Here is a 20163-nt window from a genome sequence, read left to right as displayed (position 1 = left end):
GTCAATATATTTGGGAAGAATATTTTTAAAATATATTTTAAATATATTTTTTTTCCATGTGGGAGGAATGCTTGCCCTTTAACGTTCCAATGCCCTCCCTCCGGTCAGTATGTGACACCAGCTCTGCGGTCAGATTCTTCCTGTATTGATCACATCTGACACAGTATCAAAGTACTTATGAAACTCTCGCAAGCATTAGAGTACCTGTATTTCAGGTGTCGCTCACGTGTAGTGGGTGTGTCATCCTATCTCAAACAGGAAGAGATAACACGGCTGTTCTGTACTTTCTCTGGTATCAGCTCCCAGGGAACTCATCCTGTCCTACACTAGACCCTCTATTCTGTATTCAGGCTATTCACTAACCTACCCCTGTTTATTCACTGTCTATAATCTCTGCAGCTGCCTCTGACTCTAACCACATTTTATGATATGACTAGTTTCCTTTTATTCATTCCTATTTCCTTGTTTGCTTTCAGTGTGTAGACCAGATCCACCGACCTTTACACACTAAACTGTCTACTGGTGATTAATCGTCTACTCATTGGCTGTGGATTTCGTACCCATGCTCGGGATACATGGAGGGCGCAGTGCCCACCTGGACAAGAAGACGGTGGAGAAGGTCATACAGAAGTTGGAAGTTTTGTCGGGGTATAGCGGGTCATCTCAGTTCCAGAGGGGTCACCCTTACCTTCCAGACATTGCCCGGGATACCAAGGAGCACCTGCGTCAGATCTTAGACAGGAGCTCGGACCTGGGACACAACCAGTACCTGCAGGTGACGGTTTACAGCCTATACTACAAGACGGAGCAGTGCATACAGGTGCTGAGCAAATGGGATGCTGTGGCCAGGTAAGTGCTACATACCTGTATTGTGTATGCTTTACTTTGCACAATGGTACATCTGCATAAAAAACAACACAAGAGGGAGCAAACGCCTACTACATTACCACCAAAAAAATGTTTCTTGGTTCCAAAAGTCAATTGTATTCTCACAAACAGTAGGAAACAAGCATATCAAACATCAACTCCATTAAATGGGGGTGGACTCCTGCGCTGCCAAATATCCTCACAAGGGATGAAGTAGCTGCTAACACCCGAAGGAAATGAGCTGAAAAAATGATTTTGAACAAATGGTGCAGCGCTGTAAATACTAAAATACCATATTGTCAAATCGTAATATAAATAATATTAAAGTGAAAGAATATTAATAAACCTGGCAGGGGCGGACTGACCATTTGGAAACTCGGGCACTGCCCGAGGGCCTGGGGTCAGTAGGGGGCCCCATGAGATGCCCCTGGTACCTTTTTCACAGGCTTTTTTGAGTTTGGGCAAGGACACAGGGGCCCCATGATCCCCTTTTGCCAGGGGACCCCATGAGTTGTCAGTCCGCCCCTGAAACCTGGTGTATCCTTTTTACGTTAATTAAAGGTGAAATACATTCCAAAGCAAATATAAAATCAAAGTGACCAATTATAAAACCGTGACATATATCAATTGATATAAATAAATAATAAAGTCCCAAGAAGTGAAGAAATAAGTCCAAAGTGAAAAAAAATTATAGCACAAAAAAATATATAATTTCTTCAGCTTTTATATTCCCGCTTTTTGTTAGTTTGTTTTTATGAGAGTAGCCATTTGGCTGTTTTTGAATTATTTAAATAAATATCTAATTACTACCCTATGGAAGTTCTATCTCGGACTTCTTTTTGAGCCATTTGAAGACCCTTAAAGATGTGTTTGATCGTTTATAAGATTTCGGTGGGAGCTGTTCTTATGTCCACTTAAAGGGAGAGATCCATCCAACCAGGGATCATCCTGGGATATTGATTGCTCTTTGACTCCTTGAGGGTCGAATTTTTGAGGTGAGCGCACACACTAGAAGGTGATGGATATAATTGGCACCATAAATATGAGCACGCAACAAAAAGTGAGAATATAACAGTTGAAGAATTGAAAAATCTGGATTTTTATATTATATATTTTTTTGTGCTATAATAATTTTTTTTCACTTGTTGGGACTTATTTCTTCACTTCTTGGGACTTTTTTTATTAATTTATATCAATTGATATATGTCATGGTTTTATAATTGGTTACTTTGATTTTATATTTGCTTTTGGAACGAATTTCACCTTTAATTTAGGTAATAAGGATACACCAGGTTTATTAACCATTTCAATACCGGGCAATTTTACACTTTCCTGCCCAGGCCATTATTCACGTTTCAGCGCTCTCACACTTTGAATGACAATTGCGCGGTCATACAACATTGTACCCAAACTAAAATTTTATCATTTTCTTCACACAACTAGAGCTTTCTTTTGGTGGTATTTAATCACTGCTGGGGTTTTTATTTTTTGCTAAATTAACAAAAAAAGACCAAAAATTTTGAAAAAAAAACACGTTTTTCTTTGTTTCTGTTATAAAAGTTTACAAATAAATAATTGTTCTTCATAAATTTAGGCCGAGATGTATTCTACTACATGTCTTTGGTGAAAATATCCCAAACCAGTATTTATTATTTAGTTTGTAGGAAAGTTATAGAGTTCACAAACTATGGTATAGATCTGAATATTGATCAATCCTGAAGTACTGACAGCCAATCTAATTTCTTGAGGTCCAAGAATGTCAGGACAGTACAGATATCCCCCAAATGACCCTTTTTGCAGAGTAGACAGTCCGACGTACTTCATAACAGGCATGGCGAGTTTTTTGAAGTTGTATTTTTTTTGTCATAATTTTTCGGAAAATGAAAAAATTAAAAAAATTATTTTCACTAATTTTTTTTTTACATACTGTCACCAGTGCAGTACAGTGTCATCATATAACTGGCATGGCGGTGATCAGGGACACTGACTGGTGACAGTGTGAAAAAAATATATATATGTATATATATTTTTTTAATTATTTTTAATTTTTTATTACATTTTTTTTTATTTTTTTAAGATTTCTTTTCATATTTTACTATGACCAAAGTAGTACAATGTTACCATAGTAACATTGTACTACTTTGGGGAAGTGATCAGTATTTTTTTTTTTTTTTACACAATTTGCTTATAGCAAAGAATTACTTTGCTATAAGCAAGCATTTACCTGAATGACATCGATTCATTCAGGTTTTTTTTTTTTTTTTTGTGCTTAGCTGTGATTTGGCCACAGCTAATCACATGACATGTGCATGTGACCTCTGGGACCATTCACAGCTAGGCACTAGTATACAATGGATGGCATGAATGAAGCCATCCATTGTATACAACTGTCATGTGACCTGCTGCAATTGGTCACAGCAGGTCACATGGTACCGGCAACGGGGGCCGGTACTCAGATCTGTCATCGGCCGCGTCCGAGGTACACGGCCGGTGACAGATCGCGCCGCTGCGCGGCTCTGCAACCGCGTGAACTGCGTATGTGTGGGAGGACGCCAAATGGCGTACACCCCGGAAAGCTAGAGCATTTTTGCAGCCGCCAAATGGCTATAGGCCGGGCGGCTAATGGTTAATATTCTTTCACTTTAATATTATTTATATTATGATTTGACAATATGGTATTTTAGTATTTACAGCGCTACACCATTTGTTCAAAATAAACATTAACTCCAGCCATGAGGCAATGGCTTCTGACCATGCGTGACACAGTTGGAAGCAGGGGTAGACTGACCATTTGGAAACTCAGGCACTGCCCGAGGGCCCGGGGTCAGTAGGGGGCCCCATGAGATGCCACTGGTACCTTTTTCATAGGCTTTTTTGAGTTTGGGCAAGGACACAGGGGCCCCATGATCCCCTATTGCCCGATGCCCCATGAGTTGTCAGTCTGCCCCTGGTTGGAAGGCTAACTTGTTTCAGGGGACGTGCCCCCTTTTTCAGAGCTCTGAAGAAGTGGCCATGTCCCCCAAAACACATTAGTCTTCCAATTTTGTACATTGTCAGATGCCATCGCCTCATGGCTGGAGCTGATGTTTGATACGCTTGTTTCCTACAATGTTTGTGAGTATACAATTGACTTTTGGATCCAAGAAAAATTTTGGTTGGTAATGTACTAAACGTTTGCGCCCTCCTGTGTGTGTTTTTTGCAGTGTGTGGAAGATTACCCAATCTGATGAGGGCTGCATTGACCGATGCATTACAGTGATATTGTTGGATGCAGGGACGGACTGACCATTTGGAAACTCGGGCACTGCCCGAGGGCCCGGGGTCAGTAGGGGGCCCCATGAGATGCCCCTGGTACTTTTTTCATAGGCTTTTTTGAGTTTCGGCAAGGACACAGGGGCCCCATGATCCCCTATTGCCCGGGGGGGCCCATGAGTTGTCAGTCCGTCCCTGGTTGGATGTACAGTTGCCTACGTGCTAGAGTGTTTGAACTTTTTAATGGTACATTTACTACAACCTGTTGATTGAAACCTAAGGTTGGGACCCACTGCTGATGTGGGCAAGTCATATAACATTGCCTGGGCAGCTGTATCAGGGCTCTAGGTGGTTATATGTGGTGATACGTTAACCAATAGCCGCCTGGCCAATAGCCGTTTGGCGGCCGGCAAAATGCTGTAGATTTCCGGGTGGACGCCATATGGAAAAGTGAGATTTCACCTCACTTTTTGTCCTTGTAACAGCTGGAGAGAAAGTGAAAGGAGAAGTTGTCCATGTGGCAAGAGGATACTAAAAGTAATAATAACTTCATGTTTTCTAACCCTGTTTAGTTTTACTTTTGTTGCTATCTGTAGAGGTTTTCTATCGGTTCCTATTTTAATAGGGTCACAGTCAACAGTAAAAATATTGAAAGGAGTTTTGTCTCTTTCCCGTGTTTTTCAAAATGATAAAAATAAGGCTGGGGATGGGCTTTATTCCTGAATATGTTCATTTAAATATAATTCTCAATAGCCACAAAGGACATAAATCCACCCTGTGTGCACCAAATCCCTATGCAAACCCAGATATTACTTTCTAAAAGTAATGGTGACATTATCACTGCACTGTACATAGCCTGTGCAGAGAGCAGGGCTGTTGGAGGGACCTTGCAGGCCCCACCCAAAACAGGCCACCTGTAGAAATCTACAGGAAGGGGTGGAGACAAGACCAGTCACCCTGCACAAAGAGAGAGAGCAGCAGTGACCGGTCTTTATTACAGGAAGGTCCTGCAAAGTTTCATGGTGGATTACTGCACAGATCTTCAAGAAATTCAGAAAGCACACTGAGATTCAAGGAAGAATACACATGCCTTCTGTATTTAGACACTATTTACTGATTGTTCAGCTTTAATGGACTGCAGCAAATAATGGCAATTAACAAGACTACAGCTAACAAGCAATACAGCCTAACCAGTGCATAAAGGGAAAGTTCAGACTTAAAGAATAACTCCACTTTTGTTGAGAAAAACCCATTCCCCTCTGGGTGATCTATGTATATTGCAGGGATTTTAAGAAACTTTGATGCAGATTCCTACCTCTTGTTGTTCTGAAGAAATAGCTGTTTGTTTGTCTGTGTCCATGTGCACAGTGATTGTAAACAGAAGTGATTTTATAATTATTAATCAGTTGATACACTTGCAGGGTTCTAATGAGAAAAGTGGCAGGGTCTGCATCCCTTTAGATGTGATTTCCCTTTAGGAGTATCTCACCAAAAATGGCATGTTTGTTGTAGGGGATGCCAAAAATCTGATTTGTATCTTAGCGCAGTAAAAAGTGGAGCTCGCATGGTGGACAAACAAAGGGCTCTTACGCATCGCCGACTTCTATGATCACAGAGGAGTCTTGTCCCTGCAACACTTTAAAGAAAAATATGCTCTGCCACCTACAGAATGTTATAGATACACCCAAATAGCCCACTTTATTTTTGCACTGGAAAAAGTATCAGATCTATCCACAACAGGGGCGGACTGACCATTTGGAAACTCGGGCACTGCCCAAGGGCCTGGGGTCAGTAGGGGGCCCCATGAGATGCCCCTGGTACCTTTTTCATATGCTTTTTTGAGTTTGAGCAAGGACACAGGGGCTCCATGATCCCCTATTGCCCGGGGGCCCCATGAGTTGTCAGTCCGCCCCTGATCCACAACAACCCCAGTGGAATACCTATGCAAATGCATTGATCCCTGCTTAGGGCTCATCTCAACGACTTACAGCATCCTGATCTCTACAAATTATAAACTCCCCTATATGGAGAAATGGAAACAGGATATGGGGGAGACCCTAGACTCCGAAGAATGGCTTAAGCTGGCTCAAAGAGCTGCAAAATCAATCTCTAATTGAGGCCAACTATAAAGTACTAATGAGATGATGTATGGTCCCTGACAGAATTGCCCAGTGGGTACTTGGAGCCTTGCCTAAATGTTTCCGAGGTTGCGGCCAAGAAGATACAGCCTACCATGTTTGGTGGACATACCCTAAAGTCTGTAGGTTCTGGATTCATACCTACTCCTTTATCAACACCCTTACGGGGATTATCCTACCAAAGTCCCCAAGACAGGCTCTCCTCAGACAACCTGCTGAAAAAACCCCAAAACATGCCCAACGCCTAATAACATTCCTCTTTATTGCAGCCAGAATAACAATTGCCAGGTCCTGGAAATCACCAGTGATACCTATCAATCTTTTGAAGAATAAGTTATCTTGCATAATGATCAATGAGCGCCTTTCTGACGTTCTGCAGGATAGGTTGGCCAAATTCAATAAGACCTGGGATCCCTGGATCTCCTACCTAACGGGGACCACCTCATCAGACCTGAGACTAACATCCTAATGTAACAGGGGAGGTTCATTGTTCTCTTCACTCCTAATTTTTCACTACCTTCTCGCTAAATCCTCTTCTCCCCCTTCTACCTATGTAGTTTTATCTATTGCCAGCCTGGGAAGGTCCAAGGGACCACTGGTCGGCCACCATACAACCTGCTCCTGGCCTGAGAGCTATGTGCGCTCATGAGAAAATATGCTGCCATGCGCAATGTAAGGCCGAGGTGGCCTTCCAATTTGGCCGAAGGTAGCCCTTGACTCTACCAGTCCTCAAAAGAGAATACAACAGATGCAAGGGGGACCCAAGGTCTCAGTTCATAATGTCTTACACTAGCAGTTTTGTAAGCAATATTGCAGGCCATGTAGGCCACTGTCTATGCTGATGCCTTTATTTACAGAAGAAAGAGAAGTGCGCCAGACTAAGTGCTGTAGGAATATAAAAGTTTATTGCACACAAGATTATAAAAACTCACAAGATGTGGGTAGATATCAGGCATCAATATGTAAGGAGGAGGATGTCATCTGTGCTGCACCTCACAAATGGATAGCTGTAATGCCAAGGTGTTGCGTGGCTGGCGCTCTAGGCGGGTCCCACAGGAGGAAGCGAGGATGGCAGGCGCAGTAACCGGGAGTCGCGGAGCAGATAAGAAGTTTATTTACTGTTTGTACATGGTTTTGCATCTGTACTGTGTAAAACCTTAATGTAAATGAATGGAAAGAGAAAGACATTGTATGTTCACAACTACTTCTATGCTCACAAGTGAACCCCTGTAATGATGACAGGGGTCTTTTCTAAAGCTTGTAAAGGGGGCATGAAATACATCAAGCCAAACGTTTTCCAGAAGAAATCACCTGAGAGGGCTCTCAGAAGACCTCAGAAAGTCACTCGGCAGGCTCTCCCCTGTGGCCATCATTCTGTTGCCTGCCCCTCTGTCCAGGCCCTGAGTTCAGTGATGCCAAGGTGAAGATCACAAGACATGATATCTGGATCTCTCACTCTTCCAATGGCTATAACATCTCAAGCAGACCCTTCAATAAATTCCACTCACAGCTTAACTGATGTTAAATTAAAATGTACCTAAACCCAAGAACAAAAATTTTATATATTTCAACTTACCAGCTTTAGATGTGGTGACTACATTTGTTTTCTTTTTTTATGTTTCTTTTTTTTTACTTAATTTTCACTTGGTGACCCTACCATTAACTGATTTCTTATCCTAGACTGCCAACTAGACATGTGCATGCTGGAAACTTCCATTTCCTTTCGGATGGATTTGTTCACTGAAGAATTTTGTTTTGTCATATTTATTATGTTGACCCATTTATGGAATTTTTTTAATATCTTCTGTATTCGTTTCATATCTTCATTGGTCTGGGTGAATTCGAAAAATGTTGCAGTTTTTTCAGAAGAATTCTATTTATTTTGGGTGGATTTGATATTCATATATTGAAACTATTCGGAAGGATTTGATATTTTCGGACGCAGCAGAATAAATAATGCAAAATTTGGTGGCCCTGAATTTTTCAAACCTAAGAATTGCATTATGTTGTGGAACTGATCTGACTGACTGTGGCAATTACAAATGCAATTTAAATCACAAATTTACTCAAGTCTGAATTATTGAGCAAATTTGAAAATTTAACTGAACTACTGAATCATCATTATTAATTTTTCAGGTACTTATATAGCACCATCAATGTACACAGCACTTTACATATATGTTGTACATTCACATCAGTCCCTAACCCTCAAGGGGTATACAATCTAGGGTTCCTAACTCACATTCATACATACACATACTAGGGCCAATTTACCTCCCAGCATGTCTTTCAAGTGTGGGAGGAAACCCATACAGGCAAAGGGAGAACATGCAAACTCCAGGCAGGTGGTGCCATGGTAGGGATTTGAACCAACAATCCCTAGTGCTTAGTACCGCCAGGTGGAAGTGCTAACCATTTAGCCACTGTGCTGCCCTCATTACCATGTGACATAATCTAAATTAAACAAATGCATTCATTAATTTCGGTATAACTTTTTTTTTGGGTTTGTTGACATTCCTTACAATATTTAGTTGGTGATTCATATTCATCCGAATCTCTAAAAATCACATTTTTGTCTGAAAATTAATTTATTACAAAGTGAAACGCACATGTCTAATGAGAACACTCATTATATATGGAGGAGCCATGTAACATAGGAAGTATATTAGAATTTTGGAACAGCTTTATTCCGTAACATAGAGGGGAAGTATTCTGTGGTTCAAAGTATCACTGGGAAGGGCTGATAACACTACAAAGTGCATAGGAATTTATAAACCAAGTCTTTAATACCGGAGTGGCTTAGTGGTTACCTCTTCTGCATTGCAACACGGAAGTCCCAGGTTTCAATCCTGTTCAGGACATTATCTGGATGGAGTTTGCACATTCTACCTTGGGTGGGTTTATCCCCACACTCCAAAGACATGTTGATAGGTTAACCATTAGCCGCCCGGCCTATAGCCGTTTGGCGGCCGCAAAAATGCTTCACCTTTCCAGGTGCACGCCATTTGGCATGCTCCCGCACATGCGCAGTTCGCGCGGTTGCAAAGCCGCGCAGCGGCGCGATCTGTCACCGGCCGTGTACCTCGAACACGGCCGATGACAGATCTGAGTATCGGCCCCCGTTGCCGGTACCATGTGACCTGCTGTGACCAATCACAGCAGGTCACATGACAGTTGTATACAATGGATGGCTTCATTCATGCCATCCATTGTATACTAGTGCCTAGCTGTGAATGGTCACAGCAGGTCACATGCACATGTCATGTGATTAGCTGTGGCCAAATCACAGGTAAGCACAAAAAAAAAACCCCTGAATGAATCGATTTCATTCTGGTAAATGCTTGCTTATAGCAAAGTAATTCTTTGCTATAAGCAAATTGTGTAAAAAAAAAAAAAAAAATACTGATCACTTCCCCAAAGTAGTACAATGTTACTATGGTAACATTGTACTACTTTGGTAATAGTAAAATATGAAAAAAAAATCTTTAAAAAAAAATTTAAAAAAATGTAATAAAAAATTAAAAATAATGAAAAAAAATATATATATATATATTTTTTTTCATACTGTCACCAGCCAGTGTCCCTGTTCACCGCCATGCCAGTTATATGATGACGCTGTACTGCACTGGTGACAGTATGTAAAAAAAAAATAGTGAAAATTATTTTTTTAATTTTTTTAATTTTCCGAAAAATTATGACAAAAAAAATACAACTTCAAAAAACACGCCATGCCTTTTATGAAATACGTCGGACTGTCTACTTTGCAAAAAGGGGTCATTTGGAGGATATCTGTACTGATCTGACATTCTTGGACCTCAAGAAATTAGATTGGCTGTCACTACTTCAGGATTGATCAATTTTCAGATCTATACCATAGTTTGTGAACTCTATAACTTTCCTACAAACTAAAAAATACATTCTAATTTGGGTTCTTTTCACCAAAGACATGTAGTAGAATACATCTCGGCCTAAATTTATGAAGAACACTTATTTATTTACAAACTTTTATAACAGAAACAAAGAAAAACATGGTTTATTTCAAAAATTTCGGTCTTTTTTTGTTAATTTATCGAAAAATAAAAACCCCCGTGGTGATTAAATACCACCAAAAGAAAGATCTAGTAGAAAATGATAAAATTTTAGTTTGGGTACAATGTTGTATGACCGCGCAATTGTCATTCAAAGTGTGAGAGCGCTGAAACGTGAATAATGACCTGGGCAGGAAGGTGTAAAATTGCCCGGTATTGAAATGGTTAATAGGCTCCTTTCAAAGTTGGCACTAGCATGTGTATGTATGCAAGCCTATGACATAGGGACCTTAAACTGTAACCTCCTTTAGGCATGAGCTTTTGTGAATGTACAGTATGTAAAGTATTGCGTAAATTGTCATCATTGGATAAAAGACTTGTAGTATTCTCTACCCAAAAACATTTTACCTGCGGGCAAAATTTTGTTTGACAGGTTTAGATCTGCTTTAACAAGAGTAGAGCTAGTGCTGGGCTTTCTTTATTAAACATGCACTAATCACCAAAGCATGGGATCACCACACATTAAATGTTTGTAAAATAATGGAATAATGCAAAGAATAACAAAAGCAAATCATATATAGAATACTGAAACAGGTTATGCTAGTTCTTGGATCACACTCTCCGTGGTTTAGATCCTTGACTTATATGATATCTCTGTTGAGGCGTCTGACACAAGATGAGGTCAATATGAATCTAAATACAGTTGTGACCAAAATTATTCAACCCCCAATGCTGTAAAGGGGTTTAGGGACTATAGTGTACATTTGGAATTGTATTCAGAATCAAATCCTACAAGGACGTTGTAACTACCCAAATGCAACTAAAATGACATCAATTGTTTATGTAATACAGTAGTAAATGGTTCTTATGTGGTTTCTTCATTGCCACAATTATTCAACCCCTTAAAGACTACCACTCTGAAGAACAGAGGTTCATACAGGTGCTTTCCATCAGGTATTGAAAACACCTGTGGATGTCACCGAGCAGCAATCAAGCATAATAAGCACCAATTAGGCAGCTTTAAAATGACTGTGATACTCAGCTCCTTCTAGACATTTACTGGTGTGGTTACAAACATGGTGAAGGCAAGAGAATGGTCCAGGAAGACAAGAGAAGAGGTGATTTCTCTTCACAGGAAGGGCAATGGCTATAAGAAGATTGCAAAGATGTTAAACATACCAAGAGACACCTTAGGAAGCATCATTCGCAAATTCAAGGCAAAGGGCACTGTTGAAACGCTACCTGGTCGTGGCAGAAAGAAGATGCTGACTTCGACTGCTGTGCGCTACCTGAAGCGTAGAGTGGAGAGAAGTCCCCGTGTGACTGCTGAGGAACTGAGAAAAGATTTGTCAGATGTGGGTACAGAAGTTTCAGCCCAGACAATAAGACGCACACTGCGTAATGAAGGCCTCCGTGCCAGAACTCCCAGGCGTACCCCCTTGCTGTCTCCAAAGAATAAGAAGAGTCGACTGCAGTATGCCAAAAGCCATGTGGACAAACCACAAAAGTTGTGGGATAGTGTTCTGTGGACTGATGAAACAAAATTAGAACTGTTTGGGCCCATGGATCAACGCTATGTTTGGAGGAGGAAGAACAAGGCCTATGATGAAAAGAACACCTTGCCTACTGTGAAGCATGGTGGAGGGTCAATCATGCTTTGGGGCTGTTTTGCTTCTGCAGGTACAGGGAAGCTTCAGCGTGTGCAAGGTACCATGAATTCTCTTCAGTACCAGGAGATATTGGATGGAAACGTGATGCAGTCCGTCACACACCTGAGGCTTGGGAGACGTTGGACCTTTCAACAGGACAATGATCCCAAGCATACCTCCAAGTCCACTAGAGCATGGTTGCAGAGGAAAGGCTGGAACATTTTGGAGTGGCCATCGCAGTCACCAGACTTAAATCCGATTGAGAACCTCTGGTGGGACTTAAAGAAAGCAGTTGCAGTGCGCAAGCCTAAGAATGTGACTGAACTGGAGGCCTTTGCCCATGAAGAATGGGCGAAGATACCCGTAGATCGCTGCAAGACACTTGTGTCAAGCTATGCTTCACGTTTAAAAGCTGTTATAACTGTAAAAGGATGCTGTACTAAGTACTAAGATTGAATGTCACTTGGGGGTTGAATAAAACTGATAATGCTGTGAGCACAGAAAAGACATTTGTGGTTATTTCATTATAACTGTTATGTTATATTTGTCTGACCTACAAGTGCCTCTTTAATGTAAATGTAAGCAAGATGACTGAATGATCAAAAGCAATGTCAAACTGGCCAAAACACTCAATTTCAGTGGGGGTTGAATAATTTTGGTCACAACTGTAGGTGTTAATTAGCATGATGACTTTGCTTAAGGGTTAGGTTGGTGTTATTTTTAGAAAGTCAGAGTCTAAGAGTTTAGGGGTTAAAGTGATGTTGCCAAAAACAATTTAAAAAATGTGCCGGCAGGTATAAAGCTCCTCCTGAATCCTGGGCTGTTCTGATGGGCAAAGTTGTGACACTTCCTAGTAGTACTTCTCTTCTCCATCTACACCTCCCCCTTGGTCACTTAATAAACTCCTATGGCTTTAAGTACCATCTCTATGCCGATGACACACAAATCTATCTTTCTACTCCTCACCTCGCCCCTTCAGTCTCCTCTCGCATTACTAACCTACTAAGTGACATATCGACATGGATGTCACTCCACTTCCTCAAACTCAATCTTTCCAAAACTGAGCTCTTAGTATTCCCCCCAGCCTGTGCCCCCTCCCCCGACTTCTCCATCAAGATCAATAACACAACCATCAGTCCCTCCCCTCATGCCAGGGTACTAGGTGTAATCCTAGACTCCCATCTGTCCTTTCAGCCCCAAATCCAATCGCTGTCCAAATCTTGTAGACTTCACCTCCGCAATATCTCCAAGATACGCCCGTTCCTAACCTCGGAAACCACTAAGCAATTTAGTCACTCCCTTGTTATAACTCGCCTTGACTATTGTAACTCCCTCCTCATTGGCCTACCTCATCACAGGCTATCCTCTCTTCAGTCTATCATGAATGCTGCTGCCAGACTTATCCACCTCACTAACCATTCTGTATCTGCCACCCCTCTCTACCAATACCTCAACTGGCTTTCCATTGCGCAATGGATAAAATTCAAAACACTAAAAATAACGTATAAAACCATTTATAACTCTGCCCCAAATGACATCACCGATCTTGTCTCTAAATATCACCCAAACCGTACTCTTCGCTCCTCGCTCACCACCTACTCTCTAGCTCCCTTGTCTCCTCCTCCCATGCTCATCTCCAGGACTTCTCCAGAGCTTCCTCCATCCTCTGGAACTCTCTACCCCAATTTATCAGACTATCGCCTACTCTGCTCACTTTTAGGTGATCTCTGAAAACCTATCTCTTCAGGGAAGCCTATCCTGACCTCAACTAATAATGGAATCTTCTATTCCTCCTACCAGTCCATCCCTCACAGTTACTACCTTTTGTACCACTAGCCCCTCCCTCCTAGATTGTAAGCTCCAAGGAGCAGGGCCCTCAAATCCCTCTTGTATTGAACTGTACTGTTGCAGTATTGTCTCCCGTTATATTGTAAAGCGCTGAGCTAACTGTTGGCGCTATATAAATCCTGTATAATAATAATAATACTAATAATAATAATAGTGATGAGGCTTGCTTGCTCTCTGTTGCCTTCCAAACCTCTTTACGGACCCATCACAGTGCAGTAGCAGCAATGTTGCCAGACCACTACAGAAGGTTAGGAGCTAACTACATTTCTAGAAGGAAAACTTGGTATTTTTGTGTACTTACAGTGTTTTTAAGAGGACATAACATGGGAAATGTGTGTAATGGAGATTACACCTACATTTTACCAGATTGTGTTGATATGCTTTTGTGTCAGAACTACTTACGGCATCTTCCTATACAAGTTATAAGCAGCCTAGAAGAAAGTCTACTTAGAAGAAAGAGTACTGCAGGTCAGTAGGAGGTCTATTGCAAGTCAGAAAGAGGTCTACTAAATGTCAGAAGGAGGTCTATTGCAGGCAGAAGGAAATCTACTGTAGGCCAGAAGTAATTGTATTGCAGGTCGAAAGAAGGTCAACTGAAAGCCAAAAAGAGGTCTACTGCAGGTCAGAAAGAGGTCTACTGCAAGCCAGAAAGAGGTCTATTACAGGTTAGAATGATGTCTTTTGCAAGTCAGAAGTATGTCTCCTGCAGCTCAGAAGGAAGTCTAGTGCAAGTCAGAAAGAGGTCTACTGCAGGTCAGAAGTAGATCTACTGCAGGTCAGAAGGAGGTCTACTGCAAGTCTACAAGAGGTCTACTGCAAGTTAACAAGAGGTCTACTGAAAGTTAGCAAGAGGTCTACTGAAAGTTAGAAAGAGGTCTACTGCAAGTAAAAAATAGGTCTACTGCAGGTCATAAGAAGTTCTATTGCTGATCAAAGGGAGATCTACTCCAAGTCAGAAGGCGGTCTCCTGAAGGTCAGAGAGAGGTCTATTGCAAGTCAGAAAGAGGTCTACTGCAAGTCAAGAAGGGGTCTGCTTCAGGTCAGAAAAGGTCTACAACATTTGTCCATCAACACAAGCCCAAAGCTCTTCAACATAGGCCTTGAGGAACAAATTGTAGGTTAAGTGTGTGGAGTTTAATGTGTAGGTCTACTGCAGGCCAGAAGAAGGTCTACTGCATTTTCCCATCAACATGGGCCCTAAGGAACAGATTAAAGGTTAAGTGTGTAGAGTTGAGTGTGTAGAATTGGAGAGGGTTATGTCATATAAACTTGTTTTTTTGAGGTTTGCTTAGGTTAGGTGTTAAGAGTTTAGGTAGAATAGCATTACATTTTAGAGTTTGGACATTTTGACTTCCTATTTACTGTTATACTATACTATTTTAATTTATCTCAAACTACCAGCACCAGGAACAAATGTCTTTATCAGCTTGTTAATTTAAATATCTTTTAAAAAGTGGAATTTATTGCACAGATCTTTATTTAGAAAAGAAAAGGGAATTTTATTCAGACCAACCAGTAAATGATGTTTCCAATGCAATGTGAAAGTTTGCAACAAAGTGTATTACCGTGAAAGTTCTAGTAACACAGTATAGAGTCTAGGTGGAAGCAATGAACTGGTAATAACACTCACACGCTGACGGCACCTTGCAGAGATAGGAGGAGACAGGAGGAGATGTGCAGGCATCTGTGTGTAAGCATAGGATCGGCGTACTGCACATGCACAAATGGAAGCCTTTCACTGCGCATGCTTGAGACTTCACTGGGCCAGTGAGGCGGAGCAATAAAGCCTATTGCCTTCTCTTCTCCATCTACACCTCCTCCCTTGGCCAACTCATACACTCTCACGGCTTCAACTACCACCTATATGCTGACGACACACAAATCTATCTCTCAACCCCCCACCTCACCCCCTCAGTCTCCACCCGAATCACACACCTACTGAGCGACATATCAGACTGGATGTCGCTCTACTTCCTTAAACTGAACCTCTCCAAAACTGAGTTTCTTGTCTTCCCCCCCAACCCGGACCCCACCCCCCACTGACTTCTCCATCATGTCCCACAACGTCACCATCAAACCCGCCCCACAGGCCAGAGTACTTGGTGTCATTCTGGACTCCAACCTATCCTTCCAGCCCCAAGTCCAATCTTTAACAAACTCATGCAGACTCCACCTCCGCAACATCGCCAAAATACGCACGTTCCTAACCCCAGAAACCACTAAACAGCTCATCCACTCCCTCATCATATCACGACTCGACTACTGCAACTCCCTCCTCACTGGCCTGCCTCACCGCTGGCTATCCCCGCTTCAGTCAATCCTGAACACGGTAGCCAGACTCATCCACCTTACCAACCGCTCCGTTTCCGCCACCCCCCTCTGCCGATCCCTCCACTGGCTTCCGATTGCGCAACGGATCAAATTCAAAATCCTAACACTGACGTACAAAGCCGTCCACCATACTGCCCCGTACTACATCACTGACCTAATATCCAAGTACCACCCAACACGCACACTCCGCTCCTCACAAGACCTCCTTCTCTCTAGTTCCCTGGTCTCTTCCTCCCATGCCCGCCTCCAGGACTTCTCCAGGGTGTCACCTATCCTCTGGAACTCCCTGCCCCAACCCATCAGATTATCACCTACTTTCCTTTCCTTTTAGGCGCACCCTGAAAACCCACCTCTTCAGGGAAGCCTACCCCACCCCCTGCTAACTTGCCGACCTCCTCCACTTTTCCTACCACTCCATCCCCCACAGCTATCTCCTCCTGTGCCACCATTCCCTCCCTCCTAGATTGTAAGCTCAAAAGAGCAGGGCCCTCGATCCCCTCATGTTTTGCATTGTATTGTATTGTTATTGTTCTGTCCCCCTTTGTAATGTACAGCGCTGAGCAAATTATTGGCACTTTATAAATACTGTATTATAATAATAATAATAATATTGCCAGAATAGCGTGGCCAGGGCTTCTTTTGCCCATACTAAAAATGGCTGCTTACTGAATCAGCATGGGTTAGCAATATCAAACGTTTGTACCTGCAAACAGTAAACATAACACTAATACTATTTCCTAAATAGGCTTTTCGCTATTTAAACTGCATATTGTTATATAGATTTTGCATCTTTGCAGTTCCTCTTTAATTTTCTAAAACAGCACATATCTCATCCACTTACCCAGCTAGAAACATACATAAGTTCTTATCTTATACATGAGTCTGACCTTTCTTATTTAATATTCTGTGGTACAAAAATGGAAATGTATCCTCTCCAGGTACACTATAAACATGGCAAGGATTCTAAAATACTAATGGGGTAATGGGGTTGATTTAGTAACCTCCCTGGCGGTATTCCCGAGTGTAGCTCGGGGTAAAGTTTCAGTACCACAAGCGGTAACCCCGAGCTACACTCGGGCTTACCATGCGGCGCTGCTCCAGGATCCCTCGATCACTTACCTTGTCCTGCACTCCCGCGATGTCCCTCCTGCAGTGTCCCCGGCAATGTAATCCGGCGGATGCCGGCATCTGTCATCTGGGTTCCGTCCCCTGCGAGCGTTGCGACGTACGGGGGCGGAACGGCAGGAAATTTGAAAATGACAAAAAGTGACATTCACTAAAATCACTAAAATCACATAGTATAACATTCCTGTATCAAACCATTTCACATACATTTTGTCCCAAGTGTTTTGTCCTGTGCCCTGCCTGCATTTTTACTGTTCTTTCTGCCTGGAAACTGAGAAACATCCATGGCGTCCAAAAAGCGTCCCTTTAGGTCAAAAGCAGTTTTAGACCGGCTAGAGAACAGCGATAGTAAATCAGAACCACTTGCAGAATTGAGTGATAATGATTTGTGGGGAAATTCGTCATCAGACACTGAAAACGATTTTGCGACTAAGATCAGTGATGTGCGAACTTGGCGCTATATTTCAAATTTCAGTGTTTTTGGTTTGATTATATTATTGAATTAAATTTATTATTATTATATTATTATTTTTTATGATTATTTATTAAATTATAATTTATGATTTTGTGTTACAAATTTTAACATACCCGGGATGTTTACTAGACTCTTGTTCGGACAGATTTCAGTGAGTTATTCCTAAAAATTACAGGCCTACAATATAAAACCCAAATTTGCATGCAAAATAATGGTACCGCTTTCAGCACCAAAAATCTGAAATAATCATACCGCTAAGGATGTTAAAGCTTGTGAATGCAAAATCTGGCGCAGCTCTGCATAGAAACCAATCAGCTTCTATTTTTTTTGTTTGTTTATTTTTGTCAAAGCTTAATTGAACAATCCGAAGTTAGAAGGTGATTGGCTACCATGCATAACTGCAACAGATTTAGCATTTTCCAATTTTAGTAAATCAACCCTAATGAATCTCATCCACTGAGACAGCTGGAAAGATATATGAGTTTCTATTTTATAAATTGCTCTGATCTTTGTTACTGATTACTCTGTAGATTAGAAAAAAAGGAAATGAATCCTTTCTAAGTAAACTATATGCACTGCAAGGGTTTTGCAAACACTATTATTATTCTCATTCCGTTTGTGATAGAGGCAGGGCTTTGGATAAGGGGGTACCACCAGTCCTCCTGTACGGGATCCAGGATAGCAGGGGGTCCAGGCAGCTGGGTGAATCTGATGTGAGCAGGGAGGGTGATCGGCATGGTGGGGGGGGGCAATTACTGGAATCAATCCCCTGTATAGCCCTCTCTGCAGCAGCTGAAAGCCAGCTTCTTCTACTCTCTCTCCCTAAGGCTTTCAGCTGCTGCAGAGAGCCATGAAGGGGATTGGTTCCAGTAATTGACCCCCCCCCCCAATTCCATCACCCTCACTGTGCACCATATGTTTCTCCCTGTTACCCAGGTCCCCGTGTTCCCCCACAGTGCTGCCAGCTTCCCTCCTCTCCTTCCCACCAGCAGCTGCAAGCACACAATAGGATCCTTCAGGATGGCGAGTTGAGGGAAGGGTCAAGTTACTATGTCACATTTACCAGCCCCTTTCCTAAATGAACACAATGAGTGTTCCATACCGATCACTCACTGTGTTCATTCATATGTGAGGCATAGTAAACTATGTTTTTTTTTGGGGGGGGCCAATTGGGTTGGCTGTATGGGGCCCCATGGTTTCTAACAGCAGCCCTGGATAGATGTATTAATGCCAGCACTTTTCTCAAACTGACTGTTCTGTGGAAGGGTCAACCTTTATGGCATGTCTTCCATAATGGTCAGATTGTCAGCTAACATCTGCAGTCCACACAAAGGAACAGAACCCATAACATCTACTACTGTACTTACACCATTTTGTCCATTTATTCATTGATCCATTCATTCTTTCCATTTTTCAGGCGAACACTGACCAAGCTGTCACTAATCTTCAGTCACATCCTGTGTGAACTTCGAGCCTTGTGCCCAGGAGGACGGTATCAAGGGAACACATATCGTGTCACAAAACTGGAGGCATCCAACTTCTGGTCACAAACATTTGGGACTAGGTAATCATCTTACAATGTTGTTGAAAGCGTGCTGCGGTTCATTACTTGCTGTACTTTTAGGGGATGTTCACACCATAATACTTATGGTCCATTGGGTTAACAAGCATCTCCATATGTTCTGAGGCATTGCACTGTGGTTTTAAAGGATTTCATTTCACCAACTTGAATAGGACCATGGTAATGGGAACAAAGCTTACACAATGTAATACATTTTAATTCCATTGATGAAAATCCAGGAAAATGTGTTGGGTGTGAATTGGCCCTTAGAATGTCAGTCTGGCAAAGCAAGACATGGATATGTCCACAGAAAGGAGATGACTATCACCCAACCCAATCGTGTAAATACAAAAAGTTGGATAGATGCTATTTTATTTATTTATTATAGGTACTTATATAGCCGTCTATTTATGCATCGCTTTACATATACATTGTCCATTCAGTCCCTGCCCTCGAGGAACTTACAACCTAAGGTCCCTAACTCACATTCACACATACTATGACCAATTTAGAAAGAAGTCAATTAACCTACCAGAATGTCTTTGGAGTGTGGGAGGAAACCCATGCAGGCACAGGGAGAACATGCAATTTCGAGGCAGGTAGTGCCATGGCTGGGACTGGAACCGATGACCCTCGTGCTGCCAGGCGGAAGTGCTGACCATTTTTTAGTTTATTTAGCAATTTAGGACAGGCTTTCTCTAAGTGTTCTACCCCACCTGGAACCCTTAAAATGATGCACTGGTCTTAGGGAACCACTGCGAATAAGTAGACATAGAGCTCAATTTATAGTACTGTATGTTACTAATAATATAAAAGAATAATGAATATGGCATATCTGGAGTATTTGACATTCATGTTGGAACATTTTAACACAAAAATGCCCTAAATT

At 41.9% G+C, this 20163-nt stretch overlaps 1 protein-coding gene across 1 annotated transcript in view; it reads left to right on the top strand.

Moving 5' to 3' along the window:
- The first annotated feature begins 257 nt into the window (after positions 1-257).
- CBLC (Cbl proto-oncogene C) overlaps positions 258-20163 on the top strand; it is a 71855-nt gene continuing 51949 nt past the window's right edge. The window contains exons 1-3 of the mRNA XM_089655207.1: positions 258-292; positions 477-849; positions 19131-19277. Coding sequence (XP_089511333.1) covers positions 563-849; positions 19131-19277 — 434 coding nt within the window. The 5' untranslated portion in view covers positions 258-292; positions 477-562. The remainder of the gene's footprint in view (positions 293-476; positions 850-19130; positions 19278-20163) is intronic.

The sequence above is a fragment of the Staurois parvus genome, unplaced genomic scaffold, assembly GCF_062004578.1.
Source record: "Staurois parvus isolate SC_StPar_1 unplaced genomic scaffold, SC_StPar_1.0 ptg000827l, whole genome shotgun sequence".
NCBI classification, from domain to species: domain Eukaryota; kingdom Metazoa; phylum Chordata; class Amphibia; order Anura; family Ranidae; genus Staurois; species Staurois parvus.
This window is presented reverse-complemented; position numbering and strand designations above follow the sequence as displayed.